The 21,610-nt window shown below is 41.6% G+C and overlaps 1 protein-coding gene and 2 long non-coding RNA genes across 3 annotated transcripts; 2 read left to right on the top strand and 1 right to left on the bottom strand.

Annotated features, from left to right (window-relative positions):
- Window positions 1-1,942: 1,942 nt before the first annotated feature.
- On the bottom strand, window positions 1,943-6,469 carry LOC120727433 (zinc finger BED domain-containing protein 5-like). Its single transcript, XM_040021658.1, has 2 exons — window positions 6,182-6,469; window positions 1,943-6,098 (listed from the first exon to the last, which is right to left on the bottom strand). The coding sequence occupies exon 2, from the start codon at window positions 4,283-4,285 to the stop codon at window positions 3,146-3,148; it is 1,140 nt and encodes a 379-aa protein (XP_039877592.1). The 5' UTR covers window positions 4,286-6,098; window positions 6,182-6,469; the 3' UTR covers window positions 1,943-3,145.
- Window positions 6,470-11,862: 5,393 nt separating this feature from the next.
- LOC120727428 lies at window positions 11,863-15,378 on the top strand. The gene is made up of 3 exons (XR_005694535.1): window positions 11,863-11,969; window positions 12,095-12,445; window positions 15,294-15,378. It is a non-coding gene; the product is annotated as an uncharacterized LOC120727428 (long non-coding RNA).
- Window positions 15,379-15,407: 29 nt separating this feature from the next.
- Window positions 15,408-16,349, top strand: LOC120727429. The gene is made up of 2 exons (XR_005694536.1): window positions 15,408-15,556; window positions 15,914-16,349. It is a non-coding gene; the product is annotated as an uncharacterized LOC120727429 (long non-coding RNA).
- Window positions 16,350-21,610: the final 5,261 nt, after the last annotated feature.

The following is a 21,610-nucleotide window of genomic DNA, read 5'->3' on the forward strand; positions in this document are numbered from 1 at the left end:
GTGCACATCTGTCTCCTGATTTAGCTGATGTTGTTGAGGCAACACAACTCTAATTTAAAATAGTGGTTCAGTTTGCAGTTCATGACGTGGTATCCTGAACACTTTGAATGTACCAGTGCTGAAAACTTGAGCCTTTTTGAAATTTGTTATAAAAGTATAAAAGTTGCTCTCCCCTTTTGAAAAGTCAGTCCATTACAACCATGAGATGTAGTGCAATAAACCGTGGCGCATAGGACTGTGGCAAATATTAGCAAACTGGTTTTAGTGTACATTAATTACATTTATATATTAAAAGATACAGTTACAGTGCATGATGTAAATCCTAATCCTAATCTGTATAAATATATTAAAACAAAAGTCAGAATGGAAATTCTTGATTTTTTCAAGCAAAAACCCACAAAGAAGTATTTGTCAATGTCTGCAACCCTGATGAGAAGGCCCTTGAAAACAGTACAATCACAGTAGTCTTTATATTATAGTTGCTCTATATTCATGAATTGGGGGCCAATAGCGAGCTAATGTATATCTGTAATCTATAAAATTGGGGTAACAGCAATCAGTTACTGTGTATTACAGTAACCCTGAAACCAGGTCTTCAGCTGACAAGAGTATTAATGATCGGTGACTTTATCATATGTTTTCTTAGGGCAAGACGTGGATGTGACTGCCTCAAACCAAAACAGATGTCAGAAAGAAATCTCAATTGTCAGAGTATTGGGAAGTGGAAATTCTTCAGTGCTGTTGTCACACCAAATTACATATTGAATGCTGAAATCTTGAGGATTTGTGGGTCTTTATACATTTCTACTGAACTTTAATGAGCAGATCCTGCTTACTTTCAGAGACACATTGAAGACCCACTGATTTACATGTGAAGACTTTATGTTATATTTAAGAATAGCTCTATGCCCTAAATAATCAATAACTTTTTTTTTCACTTTTTTGTTGGATGACTCAGTCACATTGGATGACCACGAAATGCAGCTTCTACAACCCTGAGAACAAGTAAATTGTTCATACCGCTTTTGAGGTAGAAATATATTTCTTTTTCTATGTTTCACATTTCACCAAGACATCCAACTGACACATCCTTGAGGATAAGCAAATTGTTAATATTTTAGGATTTTTTTTTCACTGCCCTGTTACAACCAAGGTCTTAAGAATAAAGACTGAGTAACAAAAGAGGATTAGCATAGCCATGGTCAAAAGCTTTAGAGAGAGAGAGGAGAAGACATCCAGCAAACCACCCCAGATCGGACTCAAATAGGGGCTGGCTGCTCTCAACCATGCAGCATATGGTCACCTACCCATCCCGCTGAGGAAAACCAGTGTCTGTAAGGATAAAAATGATTGGTGGTAAAGAAACATGATCAGGTCAATGAAATGAAAGGTATAACTTGACTGAACACAAGGCAAGACTTGCCCAAGACCCAGTCAGCTAAGCACCTTGTCCAGTGGACTAAAACTAGGGTCAGACTGAATTCATTCTCCCTCTTCACATAATACAGCATGGGAACACCTACAGTGGCTTGCAAAAGTATTTGGCCCCCTTGAACTTTTCCACATTTTGTCACATTACAGCCACAAACATAAATCGATTTTATTGGAATTCCACGTGAAAGACCAATACAATGTGGTGCACACGTGAGAAGTGGAACGAAATTCGTACATGATTCCAAACATTTTTTATAAATAAATAACTGAAAAGTGGGGTGTGTGTAATTATTCAGCCCCCTGAGTCAATCCTTTGTAGAACCATCTTTTGCTGCAATTACAGCTGCCAGTCTTTTAGGGTCTGTCTCTACCAGCTTTGCACATCTAGAGACTGAAATCTTTGCCCATTCTTCTTTGCAAAACAGCTCCAGCTCAGTCAGATTAGATGGACAGCGTTTGTGAACAGCAGTTTTCAGATCTTGCCACAGATTCTGGATTGGATTTAGATCTGGACTTTGACTGGGCCATTCTAACACATGGATATGTTTTGTTTTAAACCATTCCATTGTTGCCCTGGCTTTATGTTTAGGGTCGTTGTCCTGCTGGAAGGTTAACCTCCACCCCAGTCCCCCCAAACATTTTTTATAAATAAATAACTGCAAAGTGGGGTGTGCGTAATTATTCAGCCTCCTTTGGTCTAAGTCAGTGCTTTCCCAAACTTTTTCCAGCCACGTACCCCTTGAGACATGTCACCCTCAGCCGCATACCCCCTGCTACGAACGACTCTTAATTAGTGTCTATAAATACATTGCAACACCGCATGCATAAAAATAAATACTGCACAGTCGATTATTTCTCACCACCAAATGAATTTATTAATATATTTTAGTAATGACAGAATTTTAATAACGAACTTTACTACTTAATACTAACAGTGTATCAAAAGATTTATTCGAATTCACCGTTTTGTCGAGAAAATAAAGGCCATATATGAACAGAAACTTTATTTAATGTGATGGATGTGGTTGAGCAGAGGCACACAGCTCTTCAATGTTTGGCTCAATTTGGGAAAGGCTGAGTCTTAAATCGTTTTCCACACAAATACTTGCTCTGTATTTTGTTTTCATGTTTGTTAAAGCAGAAAATCCCCTTTCGCATAAGTATGTGGTGGCGAAAGGCATCAGAGTCTTGACAGCGCGCTTAGCCAGCGCGGGCTGTTCAGTGCGCACTCCTATCCAGAAATCCGCCAGGGTCTTTTGAGCGTGTTCAACTTTTAGAGATCCATCTGTGGCGATCTCAATTAGGCTCTCCTGGTCAGACGGTGATAACGAAGTAGGCACGGCGGTGAACGGGTGACGTATCCAATCATTTGAGCCGTCCGTCTCTGGGAAGTATCGGCGTAACTGCACCGCCAGCTCCTCAAGGTGCATGTTACATTTGCGCTTTACACTTTTTGATAGTGTGAGATCATTAGAGCACAGAAAATCATGCAGCACGGGAAAGACTTCAGTGTTGTTTGTATCCATGCAGTTCTTCCAAAGGTTTAACTTCTTTATCATGGCCTCAACTTTATCTTGAACATTGAATATAGTTGCAGAAACGCCTTGTAATCCGAGATTGAGCTCGTTCAGACGAGAAAATATATCACATAGATAAGCCAGGCATGTAAGGTACTCTTCATCATGCAAATGTTCAGACAGCTCAAAGGGTTTCAAACCCTAACATGTTTCAAACGGACAGGTATTCCCTTTGCAGCAAGAGCCTCTCGGTGGATGCTGCAGTGTACCCAGGAGGCATCTGGCGCGACTGCTTGCACACGCGAAACCACATCTCCGTGTCTCCCAGTTATGGCCCGTGCGCCATCAGTACAGATGCCAACACATCTGTCCCACACGAGTCCATGTGTGTTCATGAATGTGTCCAGCTTTTGAAAAATATCTGTGGCAGTTATCCTTTCTTCCAGCGGTTTACAGAACAGCATGTCCTCCTTGATAGTTCCTTCATGAATGTAGCGCACATATAGGAGATGCACCAGGCCAGCCACATCCGTGGACTCATCTAGCTGTATTGCATAAAATTCACTGTGCCGTATGCGCAGAAGTAGCTGCTGTAAAAGATTTTCTGACATTGCATTGATGCGCCGTGAGACAGTATTGTTTGATGATGGAATGGACTGTATCGTCTTTTTTTGCCTTTTCCCCCAAATTGTCCCTACCATATCTAAAGCAGCAGGGAGAATGAGGTCCTCCACAAAAGTGTGGGGTTTGCTGTTTTTAGCCACTCTGTAACTGACCATGTAAGATGCTTGTAGTCTGTTTTTATTCATAAGATCTGGCACCTGAATGCAGGTTTTACTTGTTAAAAGTGATTTTAGCTGTCGCTCAAAATATTCTCTTGGTTTATTTTTCAAATGGGGATGATTTGTCTCTAAATGTCTGCGCAAAAGTGAAGGTTTCATTGAGTTCTGAGACAATGCTTTTGCACAAATAACACATTGTGGCCGGGAAAATCCACCAATATTTATACACGTGAACCCCAGCGAAATATAATTGTCATCATATTTGCGCTTCTTTGATGAGGTTGTGTTACAGTCCGAGCTGTCGTGCTTTCTCCCACTTTGACGCTCCACATCAGACACTTCATCACTTTCCACATGACTGGCTCCAGCTATGCTAGCCACTTGGCTAGTAACCACAGATACATCCGTGCTAGCATCCAAATCTGACGAACACATTGTTGTTGAACAATCACCTGTGCGGTCATCAAATGCATCTTCAGATATGAGCTTATTTGTTGTTGTGGCCGGTGTCTCTGTGGTAGGGCCTTTTTTTCTTGTTAACCACTTGTCCATTTTCGCACTGCACTGAATGCTTGGAGGCAACTTCAACTGTTAGGTGTCAGTCATCTGGGCAAGTCACGCCCATGTATTTTGTCAGAGCTATTTTTTTGCTGAACACCAGAGGGTGTTCATAGCCACATAAAACTGCATTAGCGCAAATTTCGGCTTTTAAGCGTGGGTATCCCCGCTGTAGGGGGTACCCACGCGTACCCCCTACAGCCACTTGCGTACCCCCAAGGGTACGTGTACGCTAGTTTGGGAACTACTGGTTTAGCTTATTGGTTGTCATTATAGGTGTGCTCTATATCTCAGCAATATAGGTTTTCAAGCATGTCAAGTGCCTCTATGCACTTAATTAGTTTGGATATTTTCTTTATTTTCTTCATCTCATATGTCATTCTACTGAGCTTGAGCAACCTTAAGCTTGATGCAGACTACTTCATAACAATTATCCACCTCACATCATAACTGACCAAGGTGCCACTTATGATTAATATTATATCAGTACTAATGTTATCATCTTTTTTTCTTTTCTTTTTTTTATATATAACAGCAATAATATATTACAATATTTTATTAGTGTATACCACTATACTACTACTGAGCCAATCTAATAGGTAGGATCATCTTACTCAGCAAACAGATAATTTAGAATTCATCCAATCTGCACAGATTTGCTTTTTCTCTGAACAGGTTTGTGCCTACCTTTTTAGACCGGTCTTCTGTTTGCCTCATATCAGATCCAACCTTCGGTCACACTCGTTCTCTGTTGCATGGCGAACCAGGCAGTTTATTATAATATTTTATTTATATTCTATTTTGTATCCATCAAGGGCTTCGGGTCATCTGCAGTTTCACCCTTTCCCAAGCTGGAGACATTTTCCTTTCCCTTGGCTTAACAATGACACAGCCTTAATATACCTTATGCATCTCTGTTGTATTTAATAGGTTTTTGTGTGAATTATCAACTTCCATTCATTCTATACATTCTGGGCATGGTCGTCATGCCAACTATGTTTCATTGTTAATAGCAGTTTACAGGTTGTTATCCTTACTATTATTATTTTGAATATGTTACAGATAATGTAACAACCAATGTAATTTAGCTTTTTGTTTATTTTATTTTCTTCTTTTATTTATATGTATTCAGTGGGATCTGTTTCCAACCTTTTTAAACTACTTCAAACTACTTTGATCTCTAGTTTTCACTTGATGAGGGATTATTATGTTCTTCCTGGTCTGAACTGCTTCTTTGTTTCTTACAGTCACGTACAAAATGTCCGTCTTTTCCACACCTCCAGCATGCAATACTAAAGCGTCTTGCTGTTCCACTATGCATTCCTCTGTCTTTCTTTTGGATTAGTCCTGCTCTGGTTTGTTGTCTTTCTAAACATTTCTCATCAGGTGCTGGTTTTTTTTTTTTTTTTTTTTTTTTGTTTATTCTCCATTCTCAAAGATTTTGCTGGGCCGTCACTGGCACGCTTGACTTCAGGGTGGTGGCTGATGCCCTTCTACTCCGCGCACGGAGCGGTGTCAGTTTTATGAGACGGAACTCAACCTTTCCCTTTTGTCACCAGTACGTGAGCCTCAGCAAAGTAAACAATAAAAACAATGGAAGTAGTTCAGCAGCGTGTTGTGCTGTAAAATCAACTTACTTCCAAAACACACATACATACACACAGATAGACATTTGCGTGTGAATTTGTCACGAACTCAACCTATTTCACGTGTTTCTTTCAAATCCTTGCAGCGGATTAGACCTGCAGACCCTTGCGGCGGGTTAAACCTACACGCGTTTATTTCAAATCCTTGCGGCGGATTAGTCCTAAAGACCCGTGCGGTGGGTGAGCCCTAGTTTTAAATCCTTTCGACGGATTAGACCTACAGAATCCTTGCGGCGGATTAGACCTAAACAGTGTTTTCTCACCCTCAGTTGTCCTCTCTGGTTATTTAAGTTGTCTTGGCTGGATCCCAACGCCGTGGATCAGACTTCACCGGCCTGGACCCGAATTTTTTACGTCCCAGGTCTCTCACCTCTACCTAGAGAGGGCTGTCGACAGACTTCGGTTCTGGCTTCCCCACGACGTCAGGATACAGCAGTCAGACCTTGGATTGGAGTCACAGAAACGTGTCTGTTGTTTCCATCACTAAGCTCGAAGGACTAATTTAAATGACAGGGGATTTCTTTAAATCACCCTGTAATTCTTCAGCCAAGACACCTGAGTTAGAAAACACAGAGACTGCAGTTGTTTTTACACGCATGGGCAGCAGCAAACGCACCCTGCAACTGCGCACTGCTGCCTGCGTACTTTTATTTTTATACATGTCTGTGTGTGTGTAAAAGTAACAACGTCACTCTGACTCTGCACAAACCCAAAGCAACGGGTTATTTCCCCTTTCTACATTTGTTCTCAAGAAAAACAGGAAGTGGTTTTAGTAGCTGAATAAGCTCATCACAAAGTTATTAGGTGAAAAGTCACATAGACATTTAGATTGCTTGAACAACAGAAAAACACATTTCATGAAGCTGATCAAATTATATAAAAACAGAAATCTCTTGACAGCAGTCCTGACACATAATTTTTCTTAGTTTCATGAGTCACTTCTATTTTATTTATACAGAATGGGTTAACAGCTAATTATTTCAAGGTATTTTACGTAGTGTGGTAGATCTTGATAATACAAGCACAAAAACAAATGGAGCAACCCTGCTGGTGAGTGTTTGAGGCAAATTTCCGTATAGAGGGAAAAATACTGGCAGTCGGTACTGCCATCCCTCAACCTTTTAACTCATATGGTACCAATTTGAAAAGCCTAGATGATTTCCTTCTCCAGTTTTGAATTCACAAACTTGTCCAGTGCGCATGCCCAGCGGTGTGAGGACATCCTATAAGCCTTTTCCGGGTGAGGGGTACAAAAGAAATAACAAAAAAAACTATAATAACTTGTTGGCATTACAGATACAGACCATTGGGTAATATAAGGCTTGGCACAGTGTGAGCGAGGAGCGGACCCGCGAGAGAGTGAGCAGCCGAAGCGCGGCGGGAAACGCCCGCTCTCCGCAGCAGCTGCTCCGGTGCAGGTGAGGCAGCAGGTGGGAGAACGCGGTGTCTCCGAGGTCCGCCCAGAGCCAGGCGAGTCCCTTCGAAGACGTGCTCTCGCTCCGCGAAGAGCCGCTGTCTCTCCTCAAGCTTCTCCGCCCAAATGGAGAGCGCTGCCTCCTGCCGCTCGAACAGATCTGAATCCGCTGGGCCGAAAACGTGTCTTCGTGGCACGGGTCGTGTCATTCTGTCAGGAGTGTCGTGTGTGGAGGCGAGGAAGTGACCCAAACGCAGGACTTGTGGCTAGTGAAGAACTGAAGATGGTTTATTATGAATCGTGGATGAACAGGGCAGGAACGAAGGACTGACTGGCTGGCTGGCTGGCTGAAAGACTGGATGAATGGCTGGCTGACTGACTAACTGAACATACATACGACGGAGAGACGACATCAACATCAATGACACGACAAGGGCTGAAGGGAAGAGAGGGCTTAAATACATGACTAACAATGACAACAATTGGAGACAGGTGAGTGAACAGCTGAACCTAATGAACTAATGATAAATGGGAAGAGGACTGAACATAATGCACACAGACCAAGGCTAACACAATAAAACAGGAAGTGGAACAGGCAGTAGATAAACAGTGAATGTGAACTGAAAATACTGGGTCAACGACCCAGAAACCGTGACACAGAGATACATAAACCAGCAATCATCTTGTAGAGAGAGAGTATGGGTGTGTTTCTTTGTCACAATTGTACTTGATGATGAGGGTGGGAAGCTCCAATAACGGCCCCCAGGAGCCAGACACAGATGGATCCAGAAGAACCGGGCCATCCAGCACCTCCAAGAGTAACAAAGACCTGAGGCCACACATCTCAGCGACATCCACCCGTCCATCCCAACAGGAGAAGCTCCAGAACAGGATGTGGGGAATATAGACCAACGTGAAATTGAAAACTATTGTGCTGATGAAAATAAGCATTACATTTGGTTAGTTTGGGGTCAAAACAAATGAAAGCTCAGCCTCCCTGGGAAAGTCTATGCCAGGGTGCTGGAAAGGAGAGTTCGTCCGCTAGTCGAACCTCGGATACAGGAGGAACAATGCGGTTTTCGTCCTGGTCGCGGAACACTGGACCAGCTCTTTATCCTCTCCAGGATACTTGAGGGTGCATGGGAGTTTGCCCAACCAGTCTACATGTGTTTTGTGGACTTGGAGAAGGCATTCGACCGTGTCCCTCGGGGTGTCCTGTGGGAGGTGTTGCGGGAGTATGGGGTGTCTGGCCCATTGCTACGGGCCATTCGATCCCTATACAACTGTTGTAAGAGCTTGGTTCACATTGCCGGCAATAAGTCGGACTCGTTCCCGGTGGGTGATGGGCTCCGCCAGGGCTGCCCTTTGTCTCCGGTTCTGTTCATAATTTTTATGGACAGGATTTCTATCAGAATCTCATCTCTGATTTTTGCGGATGATGTGGTTCTGTTGGCTTCATCGGGTGAGGGCCTCCAGCTCGCACTGGAACGGTTCGCAGCCGAGTGTGAAGCAGCGGGAATGAGGATCAGCACCTCCAAATCTGAGACCATGGTTCTCAGCCGGAAAAGGGTGGAGTGCCCACTCCGGGTCGGGGATGAGTTCCTGCCCCAAGTGGAGGAGTTCAAGTATCTCGGGGTCTTGTTCGCGAGTGATGGGAGAAGGGAGCCGGAGATCGACAGACGGATTGGGGCTGCAGCTGCAGTAATGCAAACGCTGCACCGGTCCGTCGTGGTGAAGAGGGAGCTGAGTGTAAAAGCGAAGCTCTCAATTTACCGGTCGATCTACGTCCCTACCCTCACCTATGGCCACGAGCTGTGGGTAGTGACCGAAAGAACGAGATCGCGGATACAAGCGGCAGAAATGAGCTTCCTCCGAAGGGTGGCTGGCCTCTCCCTTAGAGATAGGGTGAGAAGTTCGGCCATCCGGGAGGGGCTCAGAGTAGAGCCGCTGCTGCTCCACATCGAAAGGAGCCAGCTGAGGTGGTTCGGGCATCTGACAAGGATGCCCCCTGGGCGCCTCCTGGGTGAGGTGTTCCAGGCATTTCCCACCGGGAGGAGGCCCCGGGGCAGACCCAGGACACGCTGGAGAGATTATATCTCTCGGCTGGCCTGGGAACGCCTTGGTGTTCCCCCGGATAAGCTGGAGGAGGTGGCTGGGGAGAGGGAGGTCTGAGCCTCTTTGCTTAGGCTGCTGCCCCCGCGACCCAGCTTCGGATGAAGATGGATGGATGGATGGAACAAATGAAAGAAAAAAAATTTTCTTCCAAAAGTTTGTTGGAGAATTCTTATTGTAAAAAGTGACAGTTATACAATCTGTAAAGGAGAATTAATTGGATGAGATTTTTGGAAAGTTCTTATCAAATCAATTAGTTGCCTCCACAAAGCAGGTGCAGACTTATTGTGAAAGAGTTGAATGTGGTTCAAATGGCACCTGACCTAGAAATATGTAAGATCTAATGTTCATAGAGTTCATATAACACCACATGGGCTCGTCCGGGAGTTGAACCCGGGACCTCTCACATCTGAAGCGAGAATCATTCCCGTAGACCAAAATGCAACATGGGAGAAGAATGTATGAAAGATTGTGTTGAAAGCTGACTGAATGTCCTGCAGCTGTATGTGAGGCAATCAGGGAACACTGCTCATTTAGAAATCTGTTTCAAAAGTGTTATAATTGCACACAGTATGATTCACAAGCGCAAACTAAGATTTTAAAAAGTCTTCATCTTCAGTGAATGTTGTGTAAATTTGGAGGACTCACAAGCGTGCGCTTCAATCCGAACACAAAAACAAAACAATGTGACCACACGTAAAACTGTTTGACAAATTCCATAAAACATTCACGCTCCAGTGGATGCATCAGAAAGCAACTTGGAATTAGTATCTTGGCCAAGGAAACCACAAAGCTTCTGATCAGAAGGTGACTTGTGCTAAATCTTGAGCAACAGCCACACTGGGATGAGCCAGTTTAGACATCCAAGCTAAAATGTCCCATTGGTTAATTACAGATTTAGGGATTGTTACATGGAAGACAAAAGAAATGTTCCGGTCTCGTGCATGTGTTATTCAGAGATTTCATGGCTTCATGGTGCAGATGAATGACTTTTTGCACCAAACAGGCCGAGTTTATCTGCAAAGCAACACAAGTTATTGTGAGGTTCATCAATCAACCAGTAAAAGAGCTAACCTTATTCAGTGGGAACAAGTATCTATCTATACGTCTCCTATGAAAAACCTTCTGAAGCTCTATATAATTTTACCTCCAAAGTTCATCAGCAAACAGTTTTAATGCCTGTAATTATCAGGCTGTACTCAAACCCATTAATTAAACCTGAAAACTGTGCTGTGACTCCAAACCCAAATAGCCTCCTGGGAAATTATGGCTAATGTCACACTTGGATCTGATGATAGAGAAGTGAGTCAGTGTAACCTTTATTAAATCAGGCAAAACAACATGTATGCTGTGGTGGCCTGCAGAAAGCAAAACCTCTTAAAGAAATGGAGCTAATGGTAAGCTGAAGACATCTGATATTTATGTTAATGAACAAAACACACTGAAACATTTTGTCCTAGTTTTTATTGTTTATTAAAATACTTTTAAATCTCTAGTTTTAGCTCACAAAGAGTGAGACTCAATTAGTCTTTTTCTTTCATGAGAAATAGTTTAAGCCATAAAAAAGGAATGATGACATTTAGGATATTAACCATCTAGTCCAGCAGGTGGCGGTAGTGCACCTTAAAGTTCTAACCGCCAAAGAAAAACCCAAAAGAAGAAGAAGAAACCACACAGTTCCCGCTTGATTGCGTTTGTGTTTTAGTTTATTGTCCTGGCTCATCTAAAGAGAAGCACTAAGGTAACTTTGATGTAAGTTCAGTCAATCTTGAGTTTAGCTCCTGAGTGAAGTTTTCTGTTGCTCTCCTCGGTCTCTGTTGTCAGTTATTTGTGAACCCTGTGAAAGAAAAAGCCTCTACTGTTATGTGACGGCTGTGTGCAGGCAGGAGAAGGACCCAAAGTGCAGACTCAGAAGACAGAAAGTAACTCAAAACAGCTTTAATGCTGAACTCAAAAGGGTAACAAAAACTAAGAATACAAAATACACCTACGCAGACAAAACACACGGCAAGATAAAGGTAGATTGCGACAATGACAAACTGAAACACAGGGCTTAAATACATAGAGGGAGCAATCAGGGAATGGACAACAGGAGGGAAACACAGCTGGGGCAAATCAGAACTGACGAGACAAGGAAGCGTAAACTGAACACACTAAGATAAGAGAGACCTTCAAAGTAAAACAGGAAACCCATAACAGACTGAACAAAAGACACAGACTCACATGCAGGCACTACAACAGAGGGAACAGAGACGTGGGACCAGGGCAGACACAGACACTGACTGGACACGGGGAAACAAACCAAACAAGCAGACCCTCCAGCAGAGACAAACAAAGGCTGGTGTGGTTCTCAGCGAAGTTGAGCGAAATATATATTTTTCTGCTCTAATAACAGTCTGTGAGCTCATCTGAAGATGATGGGACAGATGACTGGAAACCCACACAGGATGAATCTGAAGGCTATTCAGAAGAGGAGGAAGAACAAGAACGTAAAAGGATTCCTAAGGTAGCCATGAAAAACAAAACTGGGTGTCCTGTGCCACAAAGAGATGTAAAATTCATCCTCAGATTCAGTGCTTCCACAATCTATCAAAAATGAGCCAAACATATTGTTGTCTTCTCTTAAAACAGATGGTGGCAGCATCTGAAGAGGATGGGACACATGATAGCAGACCCACACAGGATGATTCAAAAGATGAAGCAGAACATTTGGGACAAATGATTCACAAAGTGGCCATGGAAAAGGTAAAAATTGTCCTCTGTTTCAATGCATTCAACAAAATGCATTGAAACATTTGGAGTACGCAATTGAAGTATACTTCGAGTTGGGACAGTCGTCACGTGGCGGTGACATAATCGCACTCAAAATGCGTACTTCAAGCATGCGGCCTCTGAATTGGGACACAGCCCCAGTCTCCATTTCAACTTGTGTTGAAAGTGCGGACTTCAAATGATATTTTCTCAATTGTGTTAATAGGCCACGTAAAAGCAGAGTTATGATTCGAAACAGTACAAATGGTGTTTTCTGAGGACAGCGCTACCAAACACTCTCCGTTGGCAACCAAAATAAAAAATAAAAAAAACAAAAAAATGATGCATGTCTGCCATTACCTGCCAAATCCGGAAGTAACATAATATTTCATGGGAAACCTAGTTTTCCCCCTCAGGGCCTTTATATACCTATGCTGGTTATAGGTTATGTCTGTGCAGTTTCTGGGATGCTTAGACGTCAAAATGCACTGTTGGAAATTATTTTATTTTTTATGTTTTGTTTTGTTACTTTTCTAAAAACAGATGGTAGCAAGCAAGGGAATGGGTTCCTAAGGTGGGCAAGAAATATCCAGCTTCTTCTCCTGTAGTTAACGATGTAAATATGTTGTTTTCACACATCCATGGAAGTTGAGTGAAATAAATATTTTTCTGTTCTAATAACAGTCTGTGAGCTCATCTGAAGATGATGGGACAGATGACTGGAAACCCACACAGGATGAATCTGAAGGCTATTCAGAAGAGGAGGAAGAACAAGAATGGTTAAGGATTCCTAAGGTAGCCATGAAAAACAAAACTGGGTGTCCTGTGCCACAAAGAGATGTGAAATTCATCCTCAGTTTCAGTGCTTCCACAATCTATCTATCAAAAATGAGCCAAACATATTGTTGTCTTCTCTTAAAACAGATGGTGGCAGCATCTGAAGAGGATGGGACACATGATAGCAGACCCACACAGGATGATTCAAAAGATGAAGCAGAACATTTGGGACAAATGATTCACAAAGTGGCCATGGAAAAGGTAAAAATTGTCCTCTGTTTCAATGCATTCAACAAAATGCATTGAAACATTTGGAGTACGCAATTGAAGTATACTTCGAGTTGGGACAGTCGTCACGTGGCGGTGACGTAATCGCACTCAAAATGCATACTTCAAGCATGCGGTCTCTGAATTGGGACACAGCCCCAGTCACCATTTCAACTTGTGTTGAAAGTGCGGACTTCAAATGATATTTTCACCAGCACTGCCAGGCTTCTACCTTTCTACCTTTAAAACCCACCTTCCAGCCAAATGGCTGGTAGGCTTTCAGCTAGGCTTTAGCTTCAGCCAAGTGGAAGCTAAATTGGCTAGTCATTCATATGTAAATTAGGTTGTTATCTGGGAATTCTGGAGGGGAGTGGGGGTGTGTGAATGAGGGGGTGGGGGAGCTGCTAAAAGCTGTGAACTTCCTTTTGTGTTCGTCTTGATGCATTCTCAATCATCCAGGGAAATAAATCTCCAAAAGTCACCAACTTGGAGTGGTTAGTTTCCTGAGCCACAAGGAAACTTGTGTTTCAGTTTGCCATCTTAGGGAGAAATCAACACACATGGGTGTATTTCCTTTGTTGCTGACATTTATTGATAAAAACAGTACAAAAAAAACCAACCATTTGTACACATATTTACAAATAATAATAAAAAGTGAGTCAGTACATTTCAACATTTTCAGCTATCACTCACAATCCTGGCACTGCCATGGTATCTGTAGTCTGCATTTACTACATGTGTATCTGTAGCAGTGAACACATCGCACAGTGGCATGATTGTTCTTGCATTTGTGTTTGACCTGACACATGGCTCTTTTTCCAGGGCTCTTTTGCAGTGGTCCATTGTGGTATCAATCAGACCACTGGTCTTTGATAATTATGCTTTTATTATACCAGTGGTCTGATTGATACCACAATGGACCACTGATCAGTGGACCACTGATCAACGGACCACTGATCAGTGGACCATAATTATCAAAGACCACTGGTCAAACGGAAGAAGACAGTCTATATTCTTAGCAGCATGCACAGCGTGGTTCAGACTGATAACACTACCAAAAGGAAGCCAAACACTGTCACCCTTTACAACACCACAAAGTGTGGCGTGGATGTGATGGACCAGATGGTTCGGGAGTACACTGTCCGCAGAGGAACACGGCGATGGCCAGTTGCAGTGTTTTATAACATGATTGACATGGCAGCACTGAATGCACATGTGCTGTATCAAGCATGCACCGGGACGAAGGAAAGACGGGTGGACTTCCTGGTGGAGCTTGCAAGAGAGTTGGCTCACTCTCATGTAGCTGGGAAGAAGGCAAGAAAAGAACAGTTGCTTTGGACACAACCCTCCACACCTAGCTCTGGAAAAAGAGCCATGTGTCAGGTCAAACACAAATGCAAGAACAATCATGCCACTGTGCGATGTGTTCACTGCTACAGATACACATGTGGTAAATGCAGACTACAGATACCATGGCAGTGCCAGGATTGTGAGTGATAGCTGAAAATGTTGAAATGTACTGACTCACTTTTTATTATTATTTGTAAATATGTGTACAAATGGTTGGTTTTTTTTTGTACTGTTTTTATCAATAAATGTCAGCAACAAAGGAAATACACCCATGTGTGTTGATTTCTCCCTAAGATGGCAAACTGAAACACAAGTTTCCTTGTGGCTCAGGAAACTAACCACTCCAAGTTGGTGACTTTTGGAGATTTATTTCCCTGGATGATTGAGAATGCATCAAGACGAACACAAAAGGAAGTTCACAGCTTTTAGCAGCTCCCCCACCCCCCCAGACAAACAAAGAGGCAGTTGGCAGTTAGAAATTAGCAATCATTCACACACACCCACTCCCCTCCAGAATTCTCAGGTAACAACCTAATTTACATATGAATGACTAGCCAATTTAGCTTCCACTTGGCTGAAGCTAAAGCCTAGCTAAAAGCCATTTGGCTGGTAGGCGGGTTTTAAAGGTAGAAAAGCCAAATGGCTGCTCTCGGGGCTCTAAGTTTAATAGGCCACGTAAAAGCAGAGTTATGATTCAAAACAAAAGAAACAGTACAAACGGTGTTTTCTGAGGACAGCGCTACCAAACACTCTCCGTTGGCAACCAAAATAAAAAAAAACAAAACAAAACAAAACAAAAAAAAACACAAAACTGTGGTGGCGCATTTTTTTTTTAACTATTTGTACAGCTTTTCTACAATTCTGGACTGTCCAGTCTGCTTATGTTAAGAAATGTCAAAATGTCTTAATCGGCTTGACAAGCACCTTGAAAAGGTCCACAAATTACAGGTATCTTTTTGACTTTGTGCTGTCTCTGTGTGGTTTTTGTGTGTGGGTGAGCCAGCCTTGATCTCTGGAATCAGATGTTTATGTTAAAGGGACTTACATTTAGTGCCTTGCATTTTACATATTTGTTACTCTGGTGAAATGAAAGTCTTCCAGTTTCTATAGAAGAATACGGTGGTTCTTTCTTTGTCCGTATGCTGTATTTATATAATGTTCCTCGAGCTCTAGAAAGCATGTTGTGTGCATAGATAAAAACATGAAGGATGCCCGAATAAGTAAAATACTGACAGTTTTGATATACGGTTACACAGAAAACTGTTTAAATTTAATCCTAATCACATCTAATACCAACTTTTTCAGACACCTATGAGTAAACTTTACATGCAAAAGGCCAAGGACAGACACATTGCTAAGGAACTGGCACTTCTGATGGCTTCAAATCCCACAACACGAATGGTCTCACATGTGGATGAAGTGGATGATGCAATAATTAAAGAGGGCATCTTTAGGGCACTGGAGGCAAAGTCAAAGGTTACTTCTCCTATAGCCTCATCCAGCAAGGCTCCCAGTGGCCATGCTGCACTGATCCACTGGCCTGCTCGAGACGATTCCGTTGGCGATTCCGGTGACTCTGACCTCGTTTATATGTAGCCTTCAGCTCTACTTTGAAAGTGTGCTGCAGGGCCACCTCACGTCCTAGAAAAAACAAACAAACAAAAAAAAACAAAAACAAAACATAGGCCCTGACTCTCTGAACACAATATTCTCTTCGTAACTCAGCAGTATGAAATGTCATGAAACAGTGTAACTCATTCACAGTAAGTCAGTAGTATAGGATAATACAAACCTATCTAATAAATCTAATGATTTTCACATTCTTTTAACTCAGAAGTATGATGCAAACTAAAACTACATACTGATTGATCTGGTGAGACAGGCCCAGAGGCCCTGCATGCAAGCGTACTAACACACATACATGCAATGAAGAACAGCTTACACTATAACACACACTATACATGTGCCTATATCTCTCATTGGTGTTAAAGCAGGGAAAACTTAACAGAGTTTTGTTATCAAATGCTGAATTTATCCACTGCTGACATTTAACTCTCCAGCTTACAGAACTATAGCTGAAACGTTTGTGAAAATAGAGAAGAAAAGTAAAAAAATAAAGACAGAGAGAGTCTGGTATGACCAAGCAGTAATCAGACAATAAATTTAGTTGGTAATACAATAAATTGTGAGATGCTTTCTGTTTGATTGATGCAACAAGTAATTTACTGTATGAAGGGAATTCTCTTTTGTGATAATATTTTGAACGTGCATTTCTGTTGACCTATCAACTTGATGCATTATGAGCTGATATGCAAATTAGTTGACTGATACTAGATTTGAAAAAATGACTTGATTATAAAATAAATGAATAAGATGTAACAGAGGGTTGAAATTAGTTTCTTATTTCTAGTGTGTGGAGGAAGGTTTTATCATGGCACACATATGTTTACATGGAAGGAAACTCCTCATATGATACGACATTTAGCAATTTGCAAATGTGCAGCTCTGAAATTACAAAGGGAAACAATTTTGCTGACAAAGCTGCAAAAGCACCAGCCATAGCAACCACAGTCTTATTAACAACTCATGAAAATCACACCATTCCACTATCTGTACTGCAGGACAAACAGAAGCAATGGCTGAAACACGGAGCAGTACTAGACACTGATGAAAAAATGAAAATAGCAGGAAAACCCATTCTTCCCAAGTCATTACACAAAACAGCCGCTCTAGTGAGCCATGGTTTAAGCCATGTCTCATCAGGAGGGATGATCTGAGGAATGGTCTTTATGATAAACCGACAATTCTATACTATAAATCTTGAATCTTCAGCAAAAGAATACATGGGAACATGTATGAGCTGCCAAAAACACAATACCCAAGGTAACTTAAGACCAAAAAGAGGACATTTTCCTACACCACCTCACCCATTTCATACAATTCACATGGACTTCATTGAATTGAATGAGTGACGGGGTTAAAAAAAACGCTCTAGTAATTATGGATGTTTTCTCAAAATGGCCAGAAATTTACCCAGTGAAAAAAGCAGACGCAATCTCAGTTGCAAAGTGTCTATGCAATCATTTCATTCCAACATATGGTATTCCTACTCTGATGAGATCAGATAATGGAACCCATTTTGTAACTGATGTGATCAGCAAAGCATCTGAAACACTAGGTTTCAGTTTAAAACACCATTGTGCCTACCATCCACAGAGTGCAGGATTAGTGGAAAGAACAAATGGCAATTTTAACAGCACAAGACTTAAGAATATTTAACAGGAGGAAGTTTCATTTTTCCCTGGTTTTACTACCACACTGTTCAACAAACGCAGCAAACCTTCACCATCTTATCCAGAAGGCTCACCTCTTCACCCTCACATGGAAGAAGTAATCTGATTGGCATGGTGGTATGTTTGAAGCAGGTCCCTTGTGTAGCGCTGGAACCCAGTCACGATGTGTTTCATCCATTTCATAGGCTGGCTTGCCTGCAATAATGCCAAATAATTAACAACTCTATAAATAGAAGGTAGTTGTTCTAATTTGCTATAACCTCAGAGTGCACCAAAAATAAAACTAAAAGGCTATACAGAGTGACAGAGGCAGAGCCAGACATTTGAAACACCCGGGGCTTAGCCCTAAAGGGTAGTATGCATGTGGGATTTTTTTTTTTGGGGGGGGGGTTAGAAATGACTGAAAGATTAATAGGCTCTGTTTTGAGTTTTGTGCAAAAAAGAATGACTTCATATAGGGAAAAATATATATCACATGTGCAGGACACCTTAAACTAGTTTTTTAATTAAGCAGCAAGGCAAAACAAAATCAGGGCTGTATCAAGACATGAGGACTAAACCCCAATTCAACCAGACCCAGAACTGATCCGGAATTAAAACAGGACTACAACAGTTCAAAATCAGGACTACTGAGGATTTAACCAAGACAGAACCAGAATCAGAACTAGATGATAGTAGCACTAAAAATCATCATAGACCTGCACTACACTTATTTTTTAATTCTACCAAAGTACAATATTTAGATTGAGAAAAGTTTATATAATTATTTAGCCTTGTTGTGCAAACAAGCCTGCAGAACTTAATAAATATAGAATTTGAAAAATAACAAACCTAAAAAGAAACACTAGGTACGAGATACATGAGTACCTGTGATACGGTGATACTTTTGGTAAACGACCATTTGACTAACATGTGTGTCTCACCTGCTCTTGTTCATCTCTGTTCTGTCCTCATTCTCCTCTCTCTCCCTCTCTGTTCCTCTCTCTCTCTTTGTGCTGACAATCATCAAATATACAGATATTTACAAACTCTTCAGATCAAAACACAAACACTTTTTTAATTGTAACATCAAATCAGACTAAATGTTTATTTTTTTAGATTGATAAATATAAAAAACATATTTGTTAACTTTAAGAGTAAAGAGAGAAACTGTCTGTATTTCTTAATTTTAAATGGCACCAAATTGTATTCAAAACTGAGCCACACTTATGGAGCTCCACAGTTCTTTTCCTGGTGTTTTGGTTGACATCTCTTGATTTTCCCATGTCAAAGAAACAGGCTCTGTGTTTTGCCTTATATGCATCCACAGCTGTGCCACCAATTTACTCACATGGACTCTACTAACCAATCAGAAGCTTCTTTAGCTCAGAATGGAATCGTCTGGAGTTTCTTATTAATTAACAAACTTAGTGTATGTGCTCCTAAATTTGATCAAAGTGATAAAAAAATAGAAAGCTCTGTCTCTCTTTATTCTGACATTTAACTAATTCAAAAGATATTTCAATATTTATCTAAAACAAAAGTTTAATCTAAATTGATGTTGTACAGTAAAAATGTTTTATGTTTTCTCCATAGAGTGTATGTAAATATCTGGTTTAAACTGTGAATATCCTGCTGTGTACTGAAACCCCTCTTGTTTTGCATAGAAATATACTGAACAACATACAAAGCATAATATATAAAATAACATTTACCTGAGTTTTTTCTTTGAAAGAAGCCTCTAATGTCCATTCTTATATTTCAGTACATAACTGAAACCGATTTAGTCGGGGAGGGTAAGAACTGAAAATATGAAATAAACACACGTAAGCTGAGACTCTCTAAAAAAATAGCATTTGTTCGGCTTTTCATTTCGCCATTTGTTGATTCACTTGAAGAGCAAGTAACGTAATATTGGTCAAGTGATCAGTTTGACATCAATCTTTCGTGATGCACCGTCATATTTACATTATTTGTACGGTACGAATGATTTGCTTTGGTACCTGGTCGAACTTAAGCTCTCCTTAGTATGGCTGGCTCCGTCTCTCCAACAGCGCACTCACGGGCAGCAGCTGCCCCGCCCCCTCGCTCAGTCGCTAAGTGCCTGAGCTTGGATCATACCAATATCAGGGGGGGATTCACGCACAGTCGTAAATTCCCACAGTGTGCACTATGTGCTTCGAATATATTGTGTGTACTTTTTGTTTTATACAGTTGTCAGCCAGACATCTAACTATGAAAAAATTACACTCCAAAATACCCCGGGCTTCTGACAAAACAACCCGGGCTTAAGCCCAGTAAGCCACCCCCACGCTCTGCCCCTGCCCCAGATGTCAGCCTAACGTGTACCTTAATCAAGCCATGTAATAACAACATGTGCTGGAACATAATAGTGCAAAAGTAACATGACGAAACTCTGTTCAGACAGTGAATGGACTGATTCTTATATAGCGCTTTTTTACTCTCCCATGTTATTCAAAGTGCTCTATACAACATGTCACATTCACCCAATCACACACTTTCGCTAAACTGAGTGTTTCCTAACTACATTCACACTCTTGACACGCAGACTGGAGGAGCCAGGGATCAAACCACTAACCTTCCGATCAGTATGTGACCTGCCCTACCTCCTGAGCTACAGCTACCCAGTGGTGAACATGAGTAAACCCTCACTAGGTTTTGGATAAAGTGTACACTCACAAACTTGACAAAGCTGCATTTGAAACGTTGGCCACCATAGCAGTATAGTATTGCAACATGGCATTTGGATCTTCTAACTAAAATAGGAAAATATGAAGATAAATAGTGCCATCATCGCCAGACCTGGCCCACATCTGGTTGACATACACCCTGCCATGACACCAGTCAGTCAGAAGTACCAGCCTGATGTCGGATCCGGGCCAGACCTGTTTTCTATGAGCCTGGGCCACATACAGCAAACCACAATCAGGCCAGATGTGGCATGCCATCACATAAACAGTGCCATCTATGCCAGGCCTGGGCCATATCTGGATGACATACCATTTACCATGCCAGAAGTTAGCCAGCAGTGCCGGCTTGACACCAGATCCAGGCAAGACCCGTCTGCTATGTAGGATGACTTGTTTTTTTGGCGTTTTAGTTGTGGATTATGTTTGGGCTGTGTCTCTTGCCCTTTCAGTATAGTATTGTTTTCTTGTGCTTCTAAGTGTCCCTTTGTTTCCACTATGTTTCTTTTTAGGTTATGTAGTATGGGTTAGGGATATTTTGTATGTTGTTTTTGTTTAACCTCTGGGTGGTCTTGGGTCGATTTGTGCCATTTTTCATTGTTCGTATACACGCCATTTGCACTGTGTTGAACGGAATATAGCCAACTTTTCCAAAAAAAAGTCTGGTTACATATATTTCAAAATTCCAGTCTGACTCCCTTAAATTAGCTTCAGTGGCTGAGCTACAGATAAACTTACACTATTGGTCCTAGTGGTCGATTTGTGCCCCATTGAAACCCATTATAAACGCTATTTCCCATTCCACGGTCATTACAACCAAATAATGGGCCATCTTCCGAATGTTGGTGGTACTCAGGAGTCCGGGCCTTGGAATTGTATCTTTTGGGAAATATTCGATTTCTTTGTTTTTTGGGGTTAAAAAAACAGTGCGGCCATGTGACGAACCCGGGATATAAAGGGTTAAAATCCGCGAAATGTAATTAAAACTTGATATGAATATTTCAAGGAGAAGTAGGTCTAAA

The sequence above is a fragment of the Simochromis diagramma genome, unplaced genomic scaffold (assembly GCF_900408965.1).
Source record: "Simochromis diagramma unplaced genomic scaffold, fSimDia1.1 OVJJ01000821.1, whole genome shotgun sequence".
In the NCBI taxonomy this organism is placed as follows: domain Eukaryota; kingdom Metazoa; phylum Chordata; class Actinopteri; order Cichliformes; family Cichlidae; genus Simochromis; species Simochromis diagramma.

Bases quoted from the DNA above. Each gene is read 5' to 3' on its own strand.
- LOC120727433 (XM_040021658.1), bottom strand. From the start codon at position 4,285: ATGGACAAGTGGTTAACAAGAAAAAAAGGCCCTACCACAGAGACACCG.